This window comes from Mustela putorius, unplaced genomic scaffold, assembly GCF_011764305.1.
Source record: "Mustela putorius furo isolate JIRA1106 unplaced genomic scaffold, ASM1176430v1.1 tig00000288_pilon_pilon_pilon, whole genome shotgun sequence".
Classification (NCBI taxonomy): domain Eukaryota; kingdom Metazoa; phylum Chordata; class Mammalia; order Carnivora; family Mustelidae; genus Mustela; species Mustela putorius.
The window spans coordinates 284205-302175 of record NW_025421345.1 but is presented as its reverse complement, the minus strand read 5'-3'; the positions used below and the strand labels follow the sequence as shown (position 1 = coordinate 302175).

Here is a 17971-nt window from a genome sequence, read left to right as displayed (position 1 = left end):
AGGGTTAGCGTCAGTATTAAGGTCAAGGCCAGGGTCAGGTTTAAGGTTAAGTTCTGACATAGGCAAAGTTCAGAGTTAGAGTTATGATCAGGGTCAGGGAGAGGGTCAGGATTATTGTTAAAGTGGGGTTAGGTTTAGGGTTAGAGGTAGGTTGCGGGTTAGGGTTAGACCGGGGTAGGGTCAGTGTCAGGGATAATGTTAGGAGTTAGTTTTAGGGTTAGGTTTAGCATTAGGTTTCAGGTTAGGGCCCGTGTTAGTGTCAGGGTCAGAGTTACGTTTAGGGTTAGAGATAGGTTCAGGCTCCCATTCAGTGTAAGGGTTAGTGTTAGGTTCAGCGTCAGGGTCACTGTTAGGGTCAGGGTTAGGTTTCTGGTCTTTGCCTGGGTCGGGGTCAGGGTGAAGTCTAGGGCCAGTGTCAGGTTTACGGTCAGGATCAGGTATTGGTTTTAAAGTCCACATTCGGGTCAGGGACAAGGTTACGTAGTGGTCATTGTTAGGGTCATGGTTAGGTTTAGGGTCAGGGCCAGGGTCAGGTTGAGGGTCAGGGTCGGGTATAGGCAATGTTTAGGGTTAGGATTATGATCATAGTCAGGTATAGGCTCAGGGTTATTGTTAATGTTTAGGGTTAGTTCTATATTTAGCGTTAGGTTGACGGTTAGGGTTAGAACTTGTTAGGGTCAGGGTCCGTGGTAGGGTTAGGGGTTAGTGTTAGGGTTAGTTTCAGAGATAGGATTCGGGGGAGGGCCCATGTTAGTGTCAGGGTCAGGGTTACATTTAGGGTCAGAGTTAGGTTCAGTCTCACAGTCAGGGTCAGGTTTAGTGTTCAGTTGATTATCGGGTTCACTGTAAGGGTCAGGGTTAGGTTATCGTCATGGTCTGGGTCAGGGTCAGGGTGAAGTTTAGCACCAGTGTCCTTTGTAGGGTCAGGTTCAGGTATTGGTTTAAAGTCCACATTTGGGTCAGGGACAGGGCTATGTAGTGGTCAGAGTTAGTGTCAAGGTTAAGATTAGGTTCAGAGTCAGGGTCAGGTAAAGGTCAGGGCCAGGGTCAGGTTGATGGTCAGGCTTTGGTATAGGGTCAATGTTCGGTTCAGTGTCACAGTTAGGTTTTGGCGGTAGGGTTGGGGATTGGGGTTTGGGTTAGAGTTAGAAGTAGGGTTATGGTTATGGTTAGGGTTAGGGTTAGACAGCATAAGGTCAGGGTTCGGGTTTGGTTTAGGGTAGTGGTTAGTGTTAGGTTCACAGTCAGCATGAGGTGTAGGTTCAGGGTCCTTATTAGGGTCATGGTTAGAGTTACCATTAGGTTTAGGGTTAGGGTCAAGCACACTGTCACGGTCAGGGGTAGGGTTAGGGTCCGGGTTAGGTCAGCGTCAGGGTTAGACTTAGGGTCAGGGTCAGGGTCCTGCTTAGGTTTGAGTCATGGTTACGGTAATGTCAGAGTTAGGTTTAGGTTCAGGGTACACATCAGGGTCAGTGTCAGGCTTAGGTTTAGGTTTAGGGTTCAGGTCAGGATCACAGTCAGGGTCCGGTTCGGGGTCATGGTCAAGGCTTGGCTCAGGTTTTGGGGCAGGCTCACAGTCAGTGTCAGGGTCAGGGTCAGGGTTAGTGGTTACTGTTAGGGTTAGCCCCGCTCCTGGGTCATGCACCCATCCGTTCAGGGTCTCAGGATAAACCCAGGGCAGAAGGGTGTAGACCCTACACTCGATCCCAGTTAAGCAGCCTGAAACTGGGGTGTGAACATGACTTACCCACCAGATATCTAAACCCTCATCAGCCTGATCCTGCTTGGGGCATCTCCACCCACGATGGCATGGCAAAGTCCTCTTTACACACAGAACACAGACTCCCAGAGGCACTCGCACACACACACACACACACACACACACACACACACAGGACAGGGAGGAGACCTAGGGCTACACAATTGGATAAGATGTGTGGGACTCTCTGACTCTGAGCCCTCTGGTGTCACCTTTTAATTTTATTAGCCAAAGGGCCTCAGGCGTTGGGGAAACCTGATATGACTTGCCAGGGTTTGGACGTGTCTGGCGGGCGAGCTCTCTTTTCCCTGCATCCTCTCGGCTTTAGTACAGCAGAGAACATGTCGCTTCCTTTAGGTTGTGCCTAGAAATGAGCTGGGCATGGCGGTTTTCTCTGTAATGGGGTGCCTGGATACGTGGGTCCCAATTCAGTTGGGCTCTGTCGTCAAGGAAGTGAGGTCACCACTGCCTGGGGGCTCCTTACCGAACTTCCTGCTCCACCAGAGTTCCCTGAGCCGCCGGTCCCCACGCTGCTCAAGGCTCACACACCTCTCAATGCAGTGCCCATCCAGTGACCCCCCATACAGCCTCCCCCCAGCCCCTGGGAGGCCTGGGTGCCGCTGTTGTCCCCGCTGGAGGGAACAGAGCTGGGTTTAGACCAGGTTAGTGTTAGGGTTAGGGTTAAGAATGACTTAGGGTCAGGGTTAGGGTTAGACGTCTTTGGGGTCAGGGTTAGTGTAATGTTTAGGATGGGGTCAGGGTTAGGGTTAGGTTCATGGTTAGGTTTAGGGTCAGGATCACAGTAGGTTCAGGGTTCGCGTTACGGTCAGAGTCAGGCTCAGGGTCAGTGTTAGGCTGATGGTTAGGTTTAGGGGGTCAGGTTCAGGGTCATGGTCAGTTTTAGGGTCAGGTTCAAGTTTTGGTTTGGGGCAAGGTCATGTCAAGTCAGGGTTAGGTTTGGGACAGGTTTAGTGTCAGGGTTAGGGTCAGGGTCAGGGTTAGGTTCATGGTTTTGTTAATGTCAGCTTTATGTTTAGGTTCTGTTTTATGAGTAGGTTCAGGATCAGGGTTATCTTTAGGGTTACTAATCTGTTCAGGATCACGGATTGGGTCAGAGTTAGGTTTACAGTCAGGGTTAGGGTCAGTGTTAAGGTCAAGGCCAGTGTCAGTTTTATGGTTAAGTTATGACGTAGGCAAAGTTCAGAGTTTGGGTTATGATCAGGGTCAGGGAAAGGGTCAGGATAATTTTTAAAGTGGGGATAGGGTTAGGGTTAGAGGTAGGTTGAGGGTTAGGATTAGACCTGGTTAGGGTCAGTGTCAGGGATAATGTTAGGTGTTAGTTTTAGGGTTAGGTTAAGCGTTAGGTTTCGGGTCAGGGCCCGGGTTAGTGTCAGCGTCAGAGTTACGATTAGGGTTAGAGTTAGGTTCAGGCTCCCATTCAGTGTCAGGGTTAGTGTTAGGGTCAGTGTTAGATCAGCATCAATGTTAGGATTAGGGTCAGGGTCTGGGTCATGGTTAGGTATTAGTCATATTTACGGTAATGTCAGATTTAGGTTTAGGTTCAGGGTCCACATCAGGGTCCTTGCCAGGCTTAGGTTTTGTTTTGGGTTCAGGTAAGGATCACAGTCAGGGTCAGGGTCAGAGTCAGTGTCAGGTCTTGGGTTAGGGTTTGGGGCGCCAATCCTCTCCAAGGTGATAGGCTAGGTCAAATATCTACTAAAAGATTAGTTGTAATTCAATTGGTCATTTAGCATCACTGTGCAGCTTTCTCTGTGTGTTACAATTTCATTCGCCACCTGTGCATGACCAGGCCCAACCACATGGCCTATGTCCTTAAAAGCTAGTCTGTAAAGGAGAGTGCGGTTGACTTCTCTGTAAGAAAAGCGGCCCTGGCTGGTCAGTTTGATTCTTTATGCTTGGTGCGAAATAAAGCTTTGTTTGACCTTCGCTTTGTATATCAGTCTCGCTCTTTTAATCATGGACCCATTATTAGGGCATAACAGGTGGGACAGTGGAGTACGTACATAGCGGAGGGGACAGCCCACTGTGGGTATCCACCATTCCTTGCCTCCTCATTTGCATGTACTGCTCGCCCTGCCCAGTGAGCACAGCATGGAAATGGACACCTCCTGAGTGGTGGTCAACGAGACTCGCTGACCACGTGACGTCTATGACCAAGTCAACCGGAGCTCGCCTTCCCTACAGACCAGAGCTTGCTCTGAGCACCGGCAGGAGGCGGTCGCCTCTTGTGAGCAGCCCAGAACCCTGTCTTGTCCTTTCTCACTCATGTCAACTCCCTGTTTTAGCCAAGCCTTGGAAGTGGTGACTTAGGAGGGAAGGGAAAGAAAGTCAGCCCCTGTCGGGAGCCAGTACAGGAGGCCTACTCTAAGAGCTGTAAGGGACTGAATATGATTGGCTGTTCATTTAGGTCCACTCACGCGGGAGGTGCATGAGCACTGCGGTGATTGGCTAGGCGGGCTAAGCTGCCAGTGTATATATGCTTGAATGTACTTGTAGAGGGGCGGGCCCGCCGGGAGCCAGGCCGGGCCGCTGGGCCAGCCGGCCGTCGGGGGCCGCAGCCCGGACCATGGCGGCGGCGCAGTTCCGGTTAGGCGGCGGCGGTGGCGGTGGCGGCGGTCGCCGAGGGGCGGCGCGCGGCCCTGAAGGTGGCGGCGGCAGCGCCCGAGCGGGGCGGCGGGAGCTGCGTGCTGTGCTGCGCCAGAGGGGGAAGAAGATAAGAAGCCATTAAAGAAGTTTGCCTCCAGGCGTGTCTCCGTGTCGTTCTTGCGGGCCAAAAGCGACAAGTGGTGCCGAAACCCAGGATATGGCTAAGTATGCTAGATCGGTAGTCAAAGACGGGTAAGACTGATCCCACACCATAGCAACCTAAGACAGGGGCTCTTCGACCAGGGAGAGTACCCAATGACGGGTAAGCATGTGTGCTGAGGATTGGCAACCTAAGACAGGCACGATCTCAGCCATTATAAATAAATAAAAAAGGGGGAAGCCCCCGGCTCCTGATCCTGTCAAGTTCCTTACTCATCAGGAAGCCGAGGGAGGCAGGGTCGGTGGAACATGTGTGAGTCCCCAGGTGAGGTAAAGGTGGCCGAGCTGGTCTTGTTCAGGATTTCCACGGTTCTGATAAGAAGAGGGCACGTGGGTGTGCCACAGCTGTGGAATCCCTGCGTGAATTATTTAACACTGACATTGCACCCTGCAAAGATGAATGGCAAGAATCATGCCCATAATCACATTTTAAAATTTTTATTTGCTTGGAATGACATTAAATGCAAATAGAAAACAGCAGCCATGCCCCTTCAGAAGACAGACCATGGAGGAATTGAGCTTTCTATTTTAGTACCTTTAACAAACACTTCCTCCCTGTTTTTGCCCAAAGGGCCCTATATCTTCATTTTGCATGGGGCTTGTAAATTATGTAGCCAGCCCTGGGGAGAGCTGTGCAGTGTCTCAATGACGCAGTGCAGGGAATGGCAGGAGCCTCCCTCCTTGATACAGTAGTATTACACAAGCCCCTGAAGCTGAAACAGAACTTCAGGATAAAGTCTGGGGGGGGAGGTCCTCAAATTTCTGAGTCATGGGCTGTCGTAAACAAAATATCAACAGCCGGGTGGCTTAGGCAACATGCAATTTATTTTCTCATGGTTCTGGGCGCTGGAAGTCCAAGATCAAGGTGGCAGTAGGGTTCGATTCCTCAAACGTCTCTCCTTGGCTTGCAGATTGCTGTGTTCTCCACTCTGTCTTCAAACGATTGTCCTTCAGTCTGTACTGTCTGTGTTCTAATCGCTTCTTCCGGTAAGCACAACAGTCCTGTTGGCTTGATGCCCACCCCCAGTGAGCTCATTTTCCATTTATCACCTCTTTAAAAATCCTGTCTCTGAATACTGCCACATTCTGAGATGCTGGGTGTTAGGACGTCAATGTAGGAATCTGGGGGCATCCAACTAAGCCCATAACAATAGTCAAAACTGGATCCAAAACTGAAATTTAGACACATTTTAAAATGCTAAAAGTGTATATATATATATATAATTTTTGTGGTAGGCCTGAGATGGTTGGTAGGCTGAGATGTATTTGTAACCTTTGAGGGAAACATCCTTTGGAATGATCAAAGAGAGCTTCTATGTAATTCCATACACCCACAATTAAACCCCAGAGCTTTCTAATTTGGAATTTGGCTGTTTTGTGCTTGGTGGCAACCAAAACCAGCCTAGGGCTTTTCTTTTGTTTTGACAAAAAAGTAGGAGGCAGAGGACTTGAGCATTTAGACATCTTGCTGCTCTTTGGTTTAATCATACTCTACTGAGTTGCCCGAAACTAATTAAGCTCTTGGCTCTGTAGAGGAGAGATGATGTTCATTACATGTCATTGGCCACATTGTTCCTTTTTTTAATTGTTGTTAACATTTGTGTTATTTTTCAGTATAAGAGGCAAGCTTTATCTTAGTTTGGGCTGATGTAACAAGAGCACCATAAACTAGGTGCTTTAAAGACATACTTATTTCTCTCAGTTCTGGAAGCTGGGAAGTCTACGATCAAGACCCTGGAAGATTCCGTGTCTGTTCAAGTGCCCACTTCCTGGGTCACAGATGACCATCTTCTCCCTATAACCTCCAAGGTGGAGGAGGCGAGGGATCTCTGTGGGGTCTCTCTTATGGAGACACTAATCTTGCCCATGAGGACTCCACCCTCATGACCTAAACATCTCCCAAGGACCCCATCTCCTAGTTATGTTCCTTTGGACATTGAGTTTTCAACTTATGAATCCTGGAGGGATACACTGTCTACAGTGAGCTTCGTCAAACATCTTTTATGTTCAAGGCACTGTTTTTTGGCAAAATTAATCATTTCCTACACATCCTTTGAAGCAAGAGTATTCCTGCACTTTGCCTTCCTTTAGAACCTTTCTCTAGAGAGGATCCTAAAAAGTTCAGAAAAGACGCAGAAGAAACCTGCTGGTTAGCTCGTTTTTCACAGTAGAGCAGAATTCATTTTGAAGTAGGTTAATCTTAGAAATCCAGGCAGACACTTCACTTGAAAATCATCTCAAATGATCAGTTTTGTTAATATGAGTAATAGTAACTATAAGATCAATAGAACAACTTTTTGTTCTACTATGGGCCTACTGTGTGTGCTGGGTACCTCGGAGCATCTGAGTTGAACCATCTCGTGATCCTTTCAACAGCCCACTGAGGGTCACACTGTCTTCTCCTCCACGTTATGGATGAGCCTTAAGTCTGGGCCAGAAATGACACAACTTTCCCAAAGCCATATTGCTACTGAGGGGCCAGATGGGATCTACGCCCACTCTGTTGCCAGAGTCTGTGATTGCAAACGTGGGCTGCACTAGCTGTTCAGAACAAAGGACTGTTCATGGAGGTGACACAGCTAACCCATGAGACCCACCACCCTTTTCCCTAGGGTCATCCCGGTACAGCCTGCAGTGATGGCCCGAGTTAAGCATTCGAACTTGGTGCTGCAGAGGGCGTGTTTTAGGGACAAGATTGGTGTTAAGGGGGTCTAATGAAGCCCAGAGGGAATGGGAGGAAACAGGACTTGGGGAAATATCTGGGTCCCTGGAGCAGTGATCTCCTTTTATTACTGTGCACCTCTCTTTCACAAAAATAAATACGTAAATACATACATACATACATACAAAAATATTTGCGTACATACCACCAATTTAAGCAAATTTTTGATAAATTATAGACTCTACTAAATTATTATGCACATTATAAATGACATGCAAAAGCTAACCAGTTAAATGGATGACATGAAATATGAATAAAACTTATAATATTTTCTTCCAGCCCCTTACTGGACTATTTCTCAAACTCCCTTTGGAGAAGACTTTTTAAAGATTTGTTTATTTATTTATTGAGAGAGAGAGAGACAGCACGTGTGTGCACATGTGAGTAGGGGGGTGGGGCAAAGGGAAAAGGAGAGAAGCAGACTCCCCATTGAGCACAGAGGCCTCACTAGAGCTCAATCCCATGACCCTGAGATCATGACTTGAGCCAAAATTTTGAGTCAGACATTTAATCAACTGAGACACCCAGGTGCCCTGGAGTAGACTTTTTAAGAAAGAGATAGGACACTTGGAATTATAGCAATAATTCCTAGAATTAATCTTTAAAAGTGGGAAGATAGATGGTTTTTTTTAATTTTTTAAAAGATTTTCTTTTTTTATTCATAAGAGATGAGAGGCAGAGGCAGAAGCAGGCTTCCCGCAGAGCAGGAAGTCCAGAGTGGGACTTGATCCCAGGACCTGGGATCATGACCCTAGCTGGAGATAGACGCTGGAGATACTGATAAACCAAACTTTAGGGAAAAATACTGAACTTTACTGGGAAGATGAAGCAGAACAACAGCATATGGCAGCAACATGAGTTTTAGATAGCTGTTGGTCACCCAGAAGGCTTAAGGTGGAGAGAAAAACAAAAGGCTGTAGTGACCCAAAATTGTCCGAGTTGTGTAATTTGACCCAGGAACTTCCGGGTGACATAAAGATTTGTTTATTTATTTCACGGACAGCGCCATGTGGGGAAAGAGCGAGGGAGAATGAGGATTCCATACAAACGTGTGAGTGGCTCTTCTCCCATCTCCAGGGGGGAAGGAAGAGATTGGGTTTACTCCAGTAAGCATGGTGATGAGTTGGTGAGGTAGGTTGACTAGATGTCTGGACACCTGAAAAAGCCAGCCAGCTAAGGCTGGCTTCCTGGCCATCTTGTCAGTGTCTTATTGAAAGCTTGTCATGTGCAAGACTTTCTTTTAACAGGTTGCCAGGTGAATCAGACTACCGGCCGCCATGTGTCATTGCTCAGGTGGTCCATGACACAATGTCCTGCAACTAAGGGGATGCACTTAGCATTACAGACATCGTTCTGTCTTTGTTATTTTGAAATTTAGAAAATATCTTATTAATTTGTTCACTCCAAAGAGGCAATTTATTGCTTACTCTGACAGTCTTTTGGTAGAAGACACAAAACTGCTTTCTTTGTTATGAAAATCAATGTGTTACACCAATTTTCTGAAAGATGGAAATGAAGTGCCTCCTTCCAGCTGGGTCAGGACATAACTGTACCCTATGTATTGGTTTTTCAATAGAGTCCATTTACAGAATGTACATGTCTCTCAATACAGAAGACATTTGCTCACATTTATGTGTAGAACATTCCCGAACCTGGTCCAGGTTGCGGATGAAACCGTCACTCTGACTGGCAAGGCATAACGAAGAAGAGTTTTTTTCCTGTAAACAATATGTGGTCATGGAAGGAATCAGCACTGCAATTCGTGGCTGATTCCAAAAGCTCTAAGAGGTGGTAGATGCACAGGCAAAGTGGTGACTTTTGCAGAGGAAGCAGGCTGGGGAGAGATAGCAAAACAGAAGTTTGAGAGGGCCCTAAAATCTCCTCCTCCTGTGGGATTATTGGCCATTGAGCTTGAGAAAGGCTATGGGGAAAACTTGAAAGAGCATCAGATCAAACCCTTGGCCACTGGAGTTGAAACTGACATGAGCAGCACTATCTCTATTCTTGACCCAAGGCCACAGGATGACAAGCTTTGCTTTTTCAATGTGGTCTCATGTCTCTATACTGCCCTATAAAGAAATTAATACAAATAAATGCTGAGAGTGTAAAGTGTAAGCAGAGCTCCCCTTGGCCATTTCCTAAGTTTTGTCCACTCCGAAGTGAGTATCACTTTGGTGAGTGCATTGCAGGAAATGGCCTTAATGATCAATGGCAGACCTCCACTCCAGAGTGACATAAAAAGCAATCTGCACCTCCTTCCTGATTTGTCTGTAATGAAACATGCTTTCCTCAGGTTCCAGCATTCGAGGCAGATAAATATGTTCCCTTTTGTTGGCTCTTACTCATACTTCAGCAAGATTTCCCATGTGCTTTCCTTGGCTGGCTGGGAAACTGGACCACAATTTATGGCATCTTAGGGGACAGGTGCATAGAATTCCAGTGGGATCCCAGAACAGAACCTAATTGGAGATTAGAGACCATTGCGGTGCGAAGCTTTTCTTTGAGATCGAAAGAGGTGCATGTTATGCAAATATTAGCAAGTGTAAGTTCACACTGTCTATTGAAAATTTATAGACTCATTATGGTCAAGAAGGCTGGAAGATAAGTAGATTTTGGGAAAGATGCAGGTAAATTCAGGGAGGTGGAAAATTACCCCAGGGAAAGTAGAATGGCTAAAGAGTATGGCCCAAGCTTTTTAAAAAGATTGTATTCACTTATTTGACACACAGAGAGCCAGAAAGCACAAGTGGGGGGAATGGCAGAGGGAGAAGGAGAAGCAGGCTCCCCGCTGAGCAGGGGGGCAAATGTGTGGGACTCCATCCCAGGACCCTGGGATCATGACCTGAGCTGAAGGCAGACACTTAACCGACTGAGCCACCTAGGCATCCCCTGGATCCAACTTCCAAAGATGGTGTATGAGATACCTTTGGTGGGAAGGAATGAAGATCAGCAACTGTCCTTGATTCTGCTTCTCAGGAAGGCATTGTGATGTGGTACCCAGGACTTTGGAGACAGACACACGCTTGGTGCCCTCCGGCTCTGCTGCAAAAGCAACACCTTCCAGAGGGCAGCTGCAGGCACCGGGTGGCGTCACACAGGGTCAGACCCAGGAGGCACTCAGCCACATACCCATTCCACCATCCTGCTGGGTTTGGAAGAGCGCTATCAAAGTCCCTGCTGCCGAAGGACCATCCAGAGTGACATGTCCCATGGGGCATGCCGGCATTCCTTTACTCCTTCAGGTTATTGGCAGCAAGGCTGGAAATTTTTTAAATTGCCTGGGAAAATGATAGCAAATGGCTCCAAAAAGGAGTTTCAAAACGCAGACTTCATACTATGTTTTGAGTACATTTCATTCATTTGGCAGGTACTGACAGGGTGCTTAAGTGCCAGGTGCTGCTGCATTAGAAACGGACTTGAGGAGTTAACAGGAGGGGGCTCCAGCCCTCAACCAGCACAAAGTCGATCAATGGATGCATGTGACAGACAGAGCACTGTGACGGGGAGTACTAGGTGCTCTCAAAAGAAGGGTGTGCTAGGAGTTAAGGGAACACTCGGGGGGAGCCAGAACCAACACTCGGGGAGAGCTGTGGGAAATATGATGGATGCAGATGGCTCCAGGGGAAACCAGAGAACTGCTCAGATCCCTGCTTCTTAACAGCTCCAAGTGCCCGCTGCTTCAGAGTGGGGGCTGGGCGAGCAGGGAGCTGGGGTGGGCGCAGCAATGCCTGATTTCTGACCTCCAGCCCCTGCGCTGTTTCACCTGTCCCTTTAGGAGTACAATGACATAGGATTTCACCAACGGAGGATCTACCCCTGCATCCTGGTACTGGAAAAGCACGCGAGGGCTGCGGAGCTGAAAGGAAGAGTTGGTAGTTCCAGTAATGTGTGCAGGGTTTTAAAAAACTATATACGGGAAAATATCCGGTCTTATTTGCATGTGTTTGTATCATGCACAATTTTTAACTGCAATCCTCCTTTTACCTTCTTCCCTGTTGTTAAGACTCTCCTCTCCTCACCGCTGCCTTTGTTCCTATAATACCTGTTGACAGCCTGGTGCTCATCCATGAGCTCATTCGCCTCTATCCACGCACACATGGGGCTCTGTCACTGTTTGACAAATATGGGCTCATTTTATCTACCTCTTGATCTAGTGCTTCCCGGTTAATAATCCCTCCTGCATAACGTCCTTCTGTTTTTATCTTCATTTTTATAAAGAATGGCTGCTCACCTTTTATCAGGTGCCTTTATTTTTTTATCAAATGCATTTATTGCTATGGTCTTAAGAGTTTTTTCACAGTTAATTTAGTGATGAGGTAAATCTCATTGATTGTCTGGTCTTGAGCTCCCTTTATTTTCCTGGAATGAATCCAAGTTGGTTTCAGGATATAGTCCTTTGATAGATGCCTGACTTCTGTTATTTGCTAACATTAGTTCAGTTTCTGTTAACTAATCTGTCCTAAGCCAGATTTGTTAATAGCTTCCCCGTTCCTCCCTCTCGGGTTTGGGTATTAAAATTGTGCTCAGCTTCATCAAGTGAATTGGCTTATTATTGTTTAATTGCCTGTTGCCATTTAACAGTAGAATGACAGTTATCCAGCTGCAAACCTGTCTGATCTTGGAACTCATCTTCTGAATTTTCCATTCTTGAATCATTTGGATGATTTTGTTTTCATCGTTTCTTCTAGGTTATCAAATTGATTAGTATAAAGTGCCTTGCAGTTTAGTGATTTTTTAATATTATGTATTTGCTTTTATATCTCTGTTCCCAACCCTTCTCTGTTTTGCAACTCTCTCTCTCTCTCTCTCTGTCCCCTCCTCCCTGAAACCCCCCTTTCCCCATCCCCCTTCCCTCTCTCCCCACCTCCTCCCCACACCCCATCTTCCCCCTCTCTTATCCTTAATAGGGCATGTGAAGTTTTTTTTTTTTATTATTTCATTAGTCTTTCATAAAAACAACTTTGACTTTATTTTCCCCTCATATTTTTTATTAGTTAAAAAATTTATCTTTATTATAATTACTTCCTTTTTCTTTTGATTGAGCTGCCCTTTTCTGATGGGTTTAAATGAGTAGTTTCTTTTATTCAAAAAAATGTTTGAAATTGAAGACATTTGACCCTAAAGTCTCCTTAGAGTATAACTTCTGGTGTCTTCTGTAAGTTTTGGTATGAAATAGTCTCCTTTCCATTGCTTTCAAGATTTTCTTCAGTCGTCTTATGATTTCTTCTTTGACTGAAGACTGTATTTCTTAACTTGTATGTAGTTTCAATTTTTTGTTACCAGGCTATCTAATTCTGATTCTACTGGATTGTGATCAAAGAACTGTTCTTTAAATCTTTAATTTGGAAGGCTTGTAAAGGTTTCCTTTGTTGCCTAGTATGCAATTAATCTTTACAAATATGGCTTTCCTTAGGTGTAAGAAAGAAATGTTTTCCGAGGGAAATAAGGATGTCTATTTTCTTTTTTTTTTTAAAGATTTTATTTATTTATTTGACAGACAGAGATCACAAGTAGGCAGAGAGGCAGGCATAGAGTGAGAGAGAGGAGGAAGCAGGCTCCCCGCGGAGCAGAGAGCCTGATGTGGGGCTCGATCCTAGGACCCTGGGATCATGACCTGAGCCGAAGGCAGAGGCTTTAACCCACTGAGCCACCCAGGCGCCCCAGGATGTCTATTTTCTGTGTGTCCTTGTTTTTCTCTCCTTCTAGTAGATACTCCCATTTGAAAAGCTAAAATTTTACCTTGTTATTGCATTTTTAGAGTCTTTAGGTGTTATGATGTTAGATGTATACCTGCTTATACCTTTTACATCTTCTTTCCAAACTCTGCCTTTTAAAATGTCCCTCTTCATCTTAGTACCTATAACTTTAGACCCAACTTGTCTGCGATGAATTTTGCCATTCCGGCTTTCTCTTTTGCATGGTATCTCCTCACCTGATACATTCTCAATCCCTTTTGCATTTTAAGTATGTTTCTTGAACAGCGTGGATCTGTAACCCCCTGATAGGTGCTTTAATAGAAAAAGCCAGTCTGTACACATTTAAATTAATGATAAACAGTCATGATTTTATTCCATCTTATTTTGTTTGTTTTTATTTTCCCCATTTTTGATGTTTTTAATCAAGTTCATTCTTTTTCTACTTGATAAATATAGAAGTTCTTTGCATTTTTCGATGACAGCTTAATTGAGATATAATTCACAGGCCATACCACTCACCATCTAATGTGGACAATTTAATGGCTTTCACTATAGTTAACTATACTATACTGAACTACCTACACATTTTCATCATCCTCAAAAGAAAACTTTAGCCATCACCACCAGTCTTAGGCAACCGCTAATCTACTTTCGGTCTCTGTAGATTTAGCTATTCTGGAAATTCCATATAAAACAAATTATGCAGTATGTGGTCTTCTGTGACTGACTTCTCTCAATCAGCAGAATGTTTTCAAGGCTCCTCTGTGTCGTGGCACATATCAAAATTCTATTCCTTTTCAAGGCTGAATAATATTCCACTGGCTGGGTGGATCACATTTTATTTATCTCTTCATCAGTTGATGAACATCTGGGTTGTTCTCACCTTTTTGCTATTACGAATAAACCCTAAACATTCATGCACAAGTTTTTGTGTGGGCATAGTTTTTTTCTTGGCTCTATACACAGGAGTGATATTGGTGTGTCATATGACAACTCTGTGTTTTGCATTTTGAGGAGCTACTAAACCATTTCTAATGTGGCTGCGCTATTTTCCAAGCCCACCAGCAAATTTACAGGTTCCAGCTCTTCACATCCTTCCAACAGCTGCTTTTGGGTTTTTTGATAGTAGCCATCCACGAGGGTGGGAGTTGGTATCTCACCATGGTTTTGATTTGCATTTCCCGAATGATTAGTGATGTTGAGCATATTTTCATGTGCTTATTGTCCCATATATTTTATATATACCTTATATGTATCTTTAAATATATATATTTTCATATTTTATTTATATTTAAATACATATTTAAGAATGTAAATATATTTACATAAATATGTTTATATAAATATATGATAATGTAAATTATATTTATATATACATTTATATATTAATGTATACATTTGGATATTGGAGAAATGTATATTCAAGTTCTTTGCTCATTTTTTAAAAAGATTTTATTTATTTATTTGAGAGAGATTTATTGAGAGAGATCACAAGCAGGTAGAGAGGCAGGCAGAGAGAAAAGCAGGCTCCCTGCTGAGCAGAGAGCCTGATATGGGGATTGATCCCAGGACTCCGAGTTCATGACCTGAGCCGAAGGCAGCAGCTTAACCCTCTGAGCCACCCAGGCGCCCCTCTATGCTCATTTCTTAACTTGGTTGTCTTTTTATTTGAGTTGTAAGAATTCTTCACACAGTCTGAATGCATGTTCCTTATATATGACCTGCAAATATTTTCTCCCATTTAGTGGCTTGTCTTTTGACTTTGTCAATGGGGTCCTTGGAAGCACAAAACTGGGATATTTTGGTTGAGTCCCATTTATTAATTATTTTTTTTAAGTTGCTTGACTTTGGTGTTTGGCTGAGGAGCCGTTGTTAGATTCAAGACCACTAACATTTACCTTTGTGTTTTCTTCTGAAAACTTTATCATTTTACTTTATTTTTATTTTTTAAAAGATTTTATTTATTTGAGAAAGAGACAATGAGAGAGAGAGCATGAGCGAGGAGAAGGTCAGAGGGAGAAGCAGACTCCCTGTGGAGCTTGGAGCCTGATGCAGGACCCGATCCGGGAACTCCGGGATCATGACCTGAGCAGAAGGCAGCCGTCCAACCAACTGAGCTACCCAGGCATCCCGAACTTTATCATTTTAATGCTTACATTTATGTCTTTGATGCATTTTGGGTTATTTTCTCTGTATGGTGTGAGGCAGGACTCCTGTTTCATTATTTGCATGTGGCTGCTTAGGAGTAAAATACTGTTCTTACCACCATTGAATTGTTTGGCACCCTTGTCAAACATTAGTTGACTGTAATTTATTTTCCTTTTTTTTTCACGTGCCATGTGTATTATATTTCTAGGAAAAAGGAATCCCAGGATTTTCCCTCCTGCCTGGATTCTTCCTTCTTCATGGTGCATGATGCCAGAAGAATTTTTCCATGCAGTGAAACCAAACTGAGGGGATGGAAATATTCTGCCACTTTTCTAGATCTTTCAGTTATACAAGTCTAGGGCTGGTCATGCCACACTTGTTTAACTTGCCCGTGAGGTTCACAGCAGTTTTCCCAGCTCTGTGGTCATCAATAATTTCAAATTTGCCAATGTACTCATGCTTCGTCATCACAGTGAGGAAATGGGACGATGACTTTGGTGCATGGCCTTCTAAGAACCTGGCCTTCGCCCCCCCTTTCAGCAGTGTTAATGTTCTTGAGGGCATCTGTGGGACATTTGTTCACACTGTTACTGCGGCACAGAAAGATGGCAGAAAAAGCTTTTTTCCCTTTTATTAATATTTGGTCTTGTTCTCTTTCCCTTTCTCAGAACCGAATGCGTATTCCCCCTCCATCATTTGAAAACTGCATACTGTTCTCCAGCTGTTTTCCCCAGACGAGACCTTGTGTATCAAGAATCCTTATTTCACGGTTATTATACACAATCTTAAAGATTTATGACTGTCCTCTTATTTTACACATGCATACACATGAAGCACTAAATACGGACTTTATCTGAATGGCTAAATGTTGGCCAACACAGAAGCCAGTTGTAGTGGGAACTTATAGGATAAAGATATAGTCTGAAGTTTTTGTTCTTTAAAAAAAGCCTTCATGGGGCGCCTGGGTGGCTCAGTGTGTTAAGCCGCTGCCTTAGGCTCAGGTCATGATCTCAGGGTCCTGGGATCGAGTCCCACGTCGGGCTCTCTGCTCAGTGGGGAGCCTGCTTCCCCCTCTCTCTGCCTGCCTCTCTGCCTACTTGTGATCTCTGTCTTTCAAATAAATAAAATCTTTAAAAAAAAAAAACGCCTTCATATTTTATTAAAAATTTTAGGTGTCCGAATTCAAAAGGTTAACAATATAGTACAATAATAATAATAATAATAATAATATATCATCTAATAATAAAATAATAATAATTTCTCCTGCATAGTCACTGCTGCACACTAGTAAAATGAGATGTTTCTTTTCTTTTCTTTTTTAAAGATTTTATTTATTTTATTTATTTGACAGAGATCACAAGTAGGCAGAGAGGCAGGCAGAGAGAGAAGGAGGGAAGTGGGCTCCCTGCTGAGCAAAGAGCCTGACGTGGGGCTAATCTCAGCCAAAGGCAGAAGCTTAACCCACCCAGGCGCCCCGAGATGTTTATTTTCATTTGGGATTATGGAGGGGCAAGGTGTTTTTGACTCTCCTGCTGAAGGAGGGACTCAGTCAGTATTGTCTCCACCTTTTTCCCCTAATAGTAGCTCTGGAAGATGAAGACGTCCCTCCTTCTCCCAGACATGAGGGTTTGACCAGGACATGGGATGGTATAAGCTCATTGACATAGTCTCATGAACTAAGCCCTGGTTTATTGGTCACAGTCGTTCTCCAAGTATTTTCAGGAATAAACTTCAGGTGTTGCCCTTACTCTAATTTTTCTTTCTGAGATTTCTGACTGCAATCACTACTTCCTGCAGTCAATCGAAGAGAAACGAGGCATGTGGCAGCGCAACAGTGTGTTTTTCTTTCAAGATGACAGAATCACTCTTGATTTCTGTACGCATCTCGGATTTTCATATACGAACATGGATTTTGGTGTCTACCCTGAGGAGATAATACGTATGGTGTGAGCTACACTTGTATTCTCATGACACGTCACCTGGGTTACCCAGAACTTTCTGGGCCCGGCAGAAAGGCAGAAACCCGGGTGAATTCCTCATTGTTCCAGCAGGCTGTCAGCCCTCAAAGGCCTTCTGGATGTGTTTGTGCATCGCAGTGTCTGCTGTGTAAGATACAGAAAGAGCACAGTAGTTCAGGGGGAAAATATTTAGGAACACATTTTCCAGGAGGAACCAGGATTCAGTTTGGGTAACTCTTGACCATTTTTCATCTTCTGACGACTGAAAGTGGTAGTTAATCTACAGTCATGGTTTTAACATGCGTTTCGAATGTAATGTTAGTTTCCATCAACATAAAACTATAAGAACTGTCTTCCTAAAGGGCATTCATGTAAGGCCCGTTATTTTCCAGCTTGATTAATGAAAACAAAATTTTTCTGTAATGATTTCTTCCTACTCTGTATTAGTTTTACAGGACTGGATTGAAAGTGATTTATTGTGGATAGGGTTATACCTGCTCATGGAATTTTTTTCTGTTCCTGGGATTTTAAAGGTGGCAGAGTTGATTTTCCTGATTTTAATTCATCTTCACTAGATGAAGAATTCACAAATAGGACTTTTTCTTGAAATAACCATAGCCTGGGGGTGCTTGGGTGGCTCAGGTCATGATCTCAGGGTCCTGGGATTGAGTCCCACATCGGACTCCCTGCTCAGTGGGGAGCCTGCTTCACTCTTTGCCTCCCCCTCTGCTTATGCTTTCTCTAATAAGTAAATAAATAAATAACCTTTAAAAAAAAAGAAGTTATATTTGACTGGAGCTTCATGTGGAGTGACAGATCGACAGAAAGACAAAGGGATATGAGACAGGAAGCAAGCAATGAA

At 44.3% G+C, this 17971-nt stretch overlaps 1 protein-coding gene and 1 pseudogene across 1 annotated transcript in view; both read right to left on the bottom strand.

Annotated features, from left to right (window-relative positions):
* Positions 1-4270: 4270 nt before the first annotated feature.
* LOC123391836 lies at positions 4271-17035 on the bottom strand (annotated as a pseudogene).
* LOC123391837 (conserved oligomeric Golgi complex subunit 2-like) overlaps positions 16713-17971 on the bottom strand; it is a 32824-nt gene continuing 31565 nt past the window's right edge. Inside the window, exon 6 of the mRNA XM_045079342.1 lies at positions 16713-17253. Within this exon, the coding sequence (XP_044935277.1) occupies positions 17214-17253 (40 nt within the window). The 3' untranslated portion in view covers positions 16713-17213. The remainder of the gene's footprint in view (positions 17254-17971) is intronic.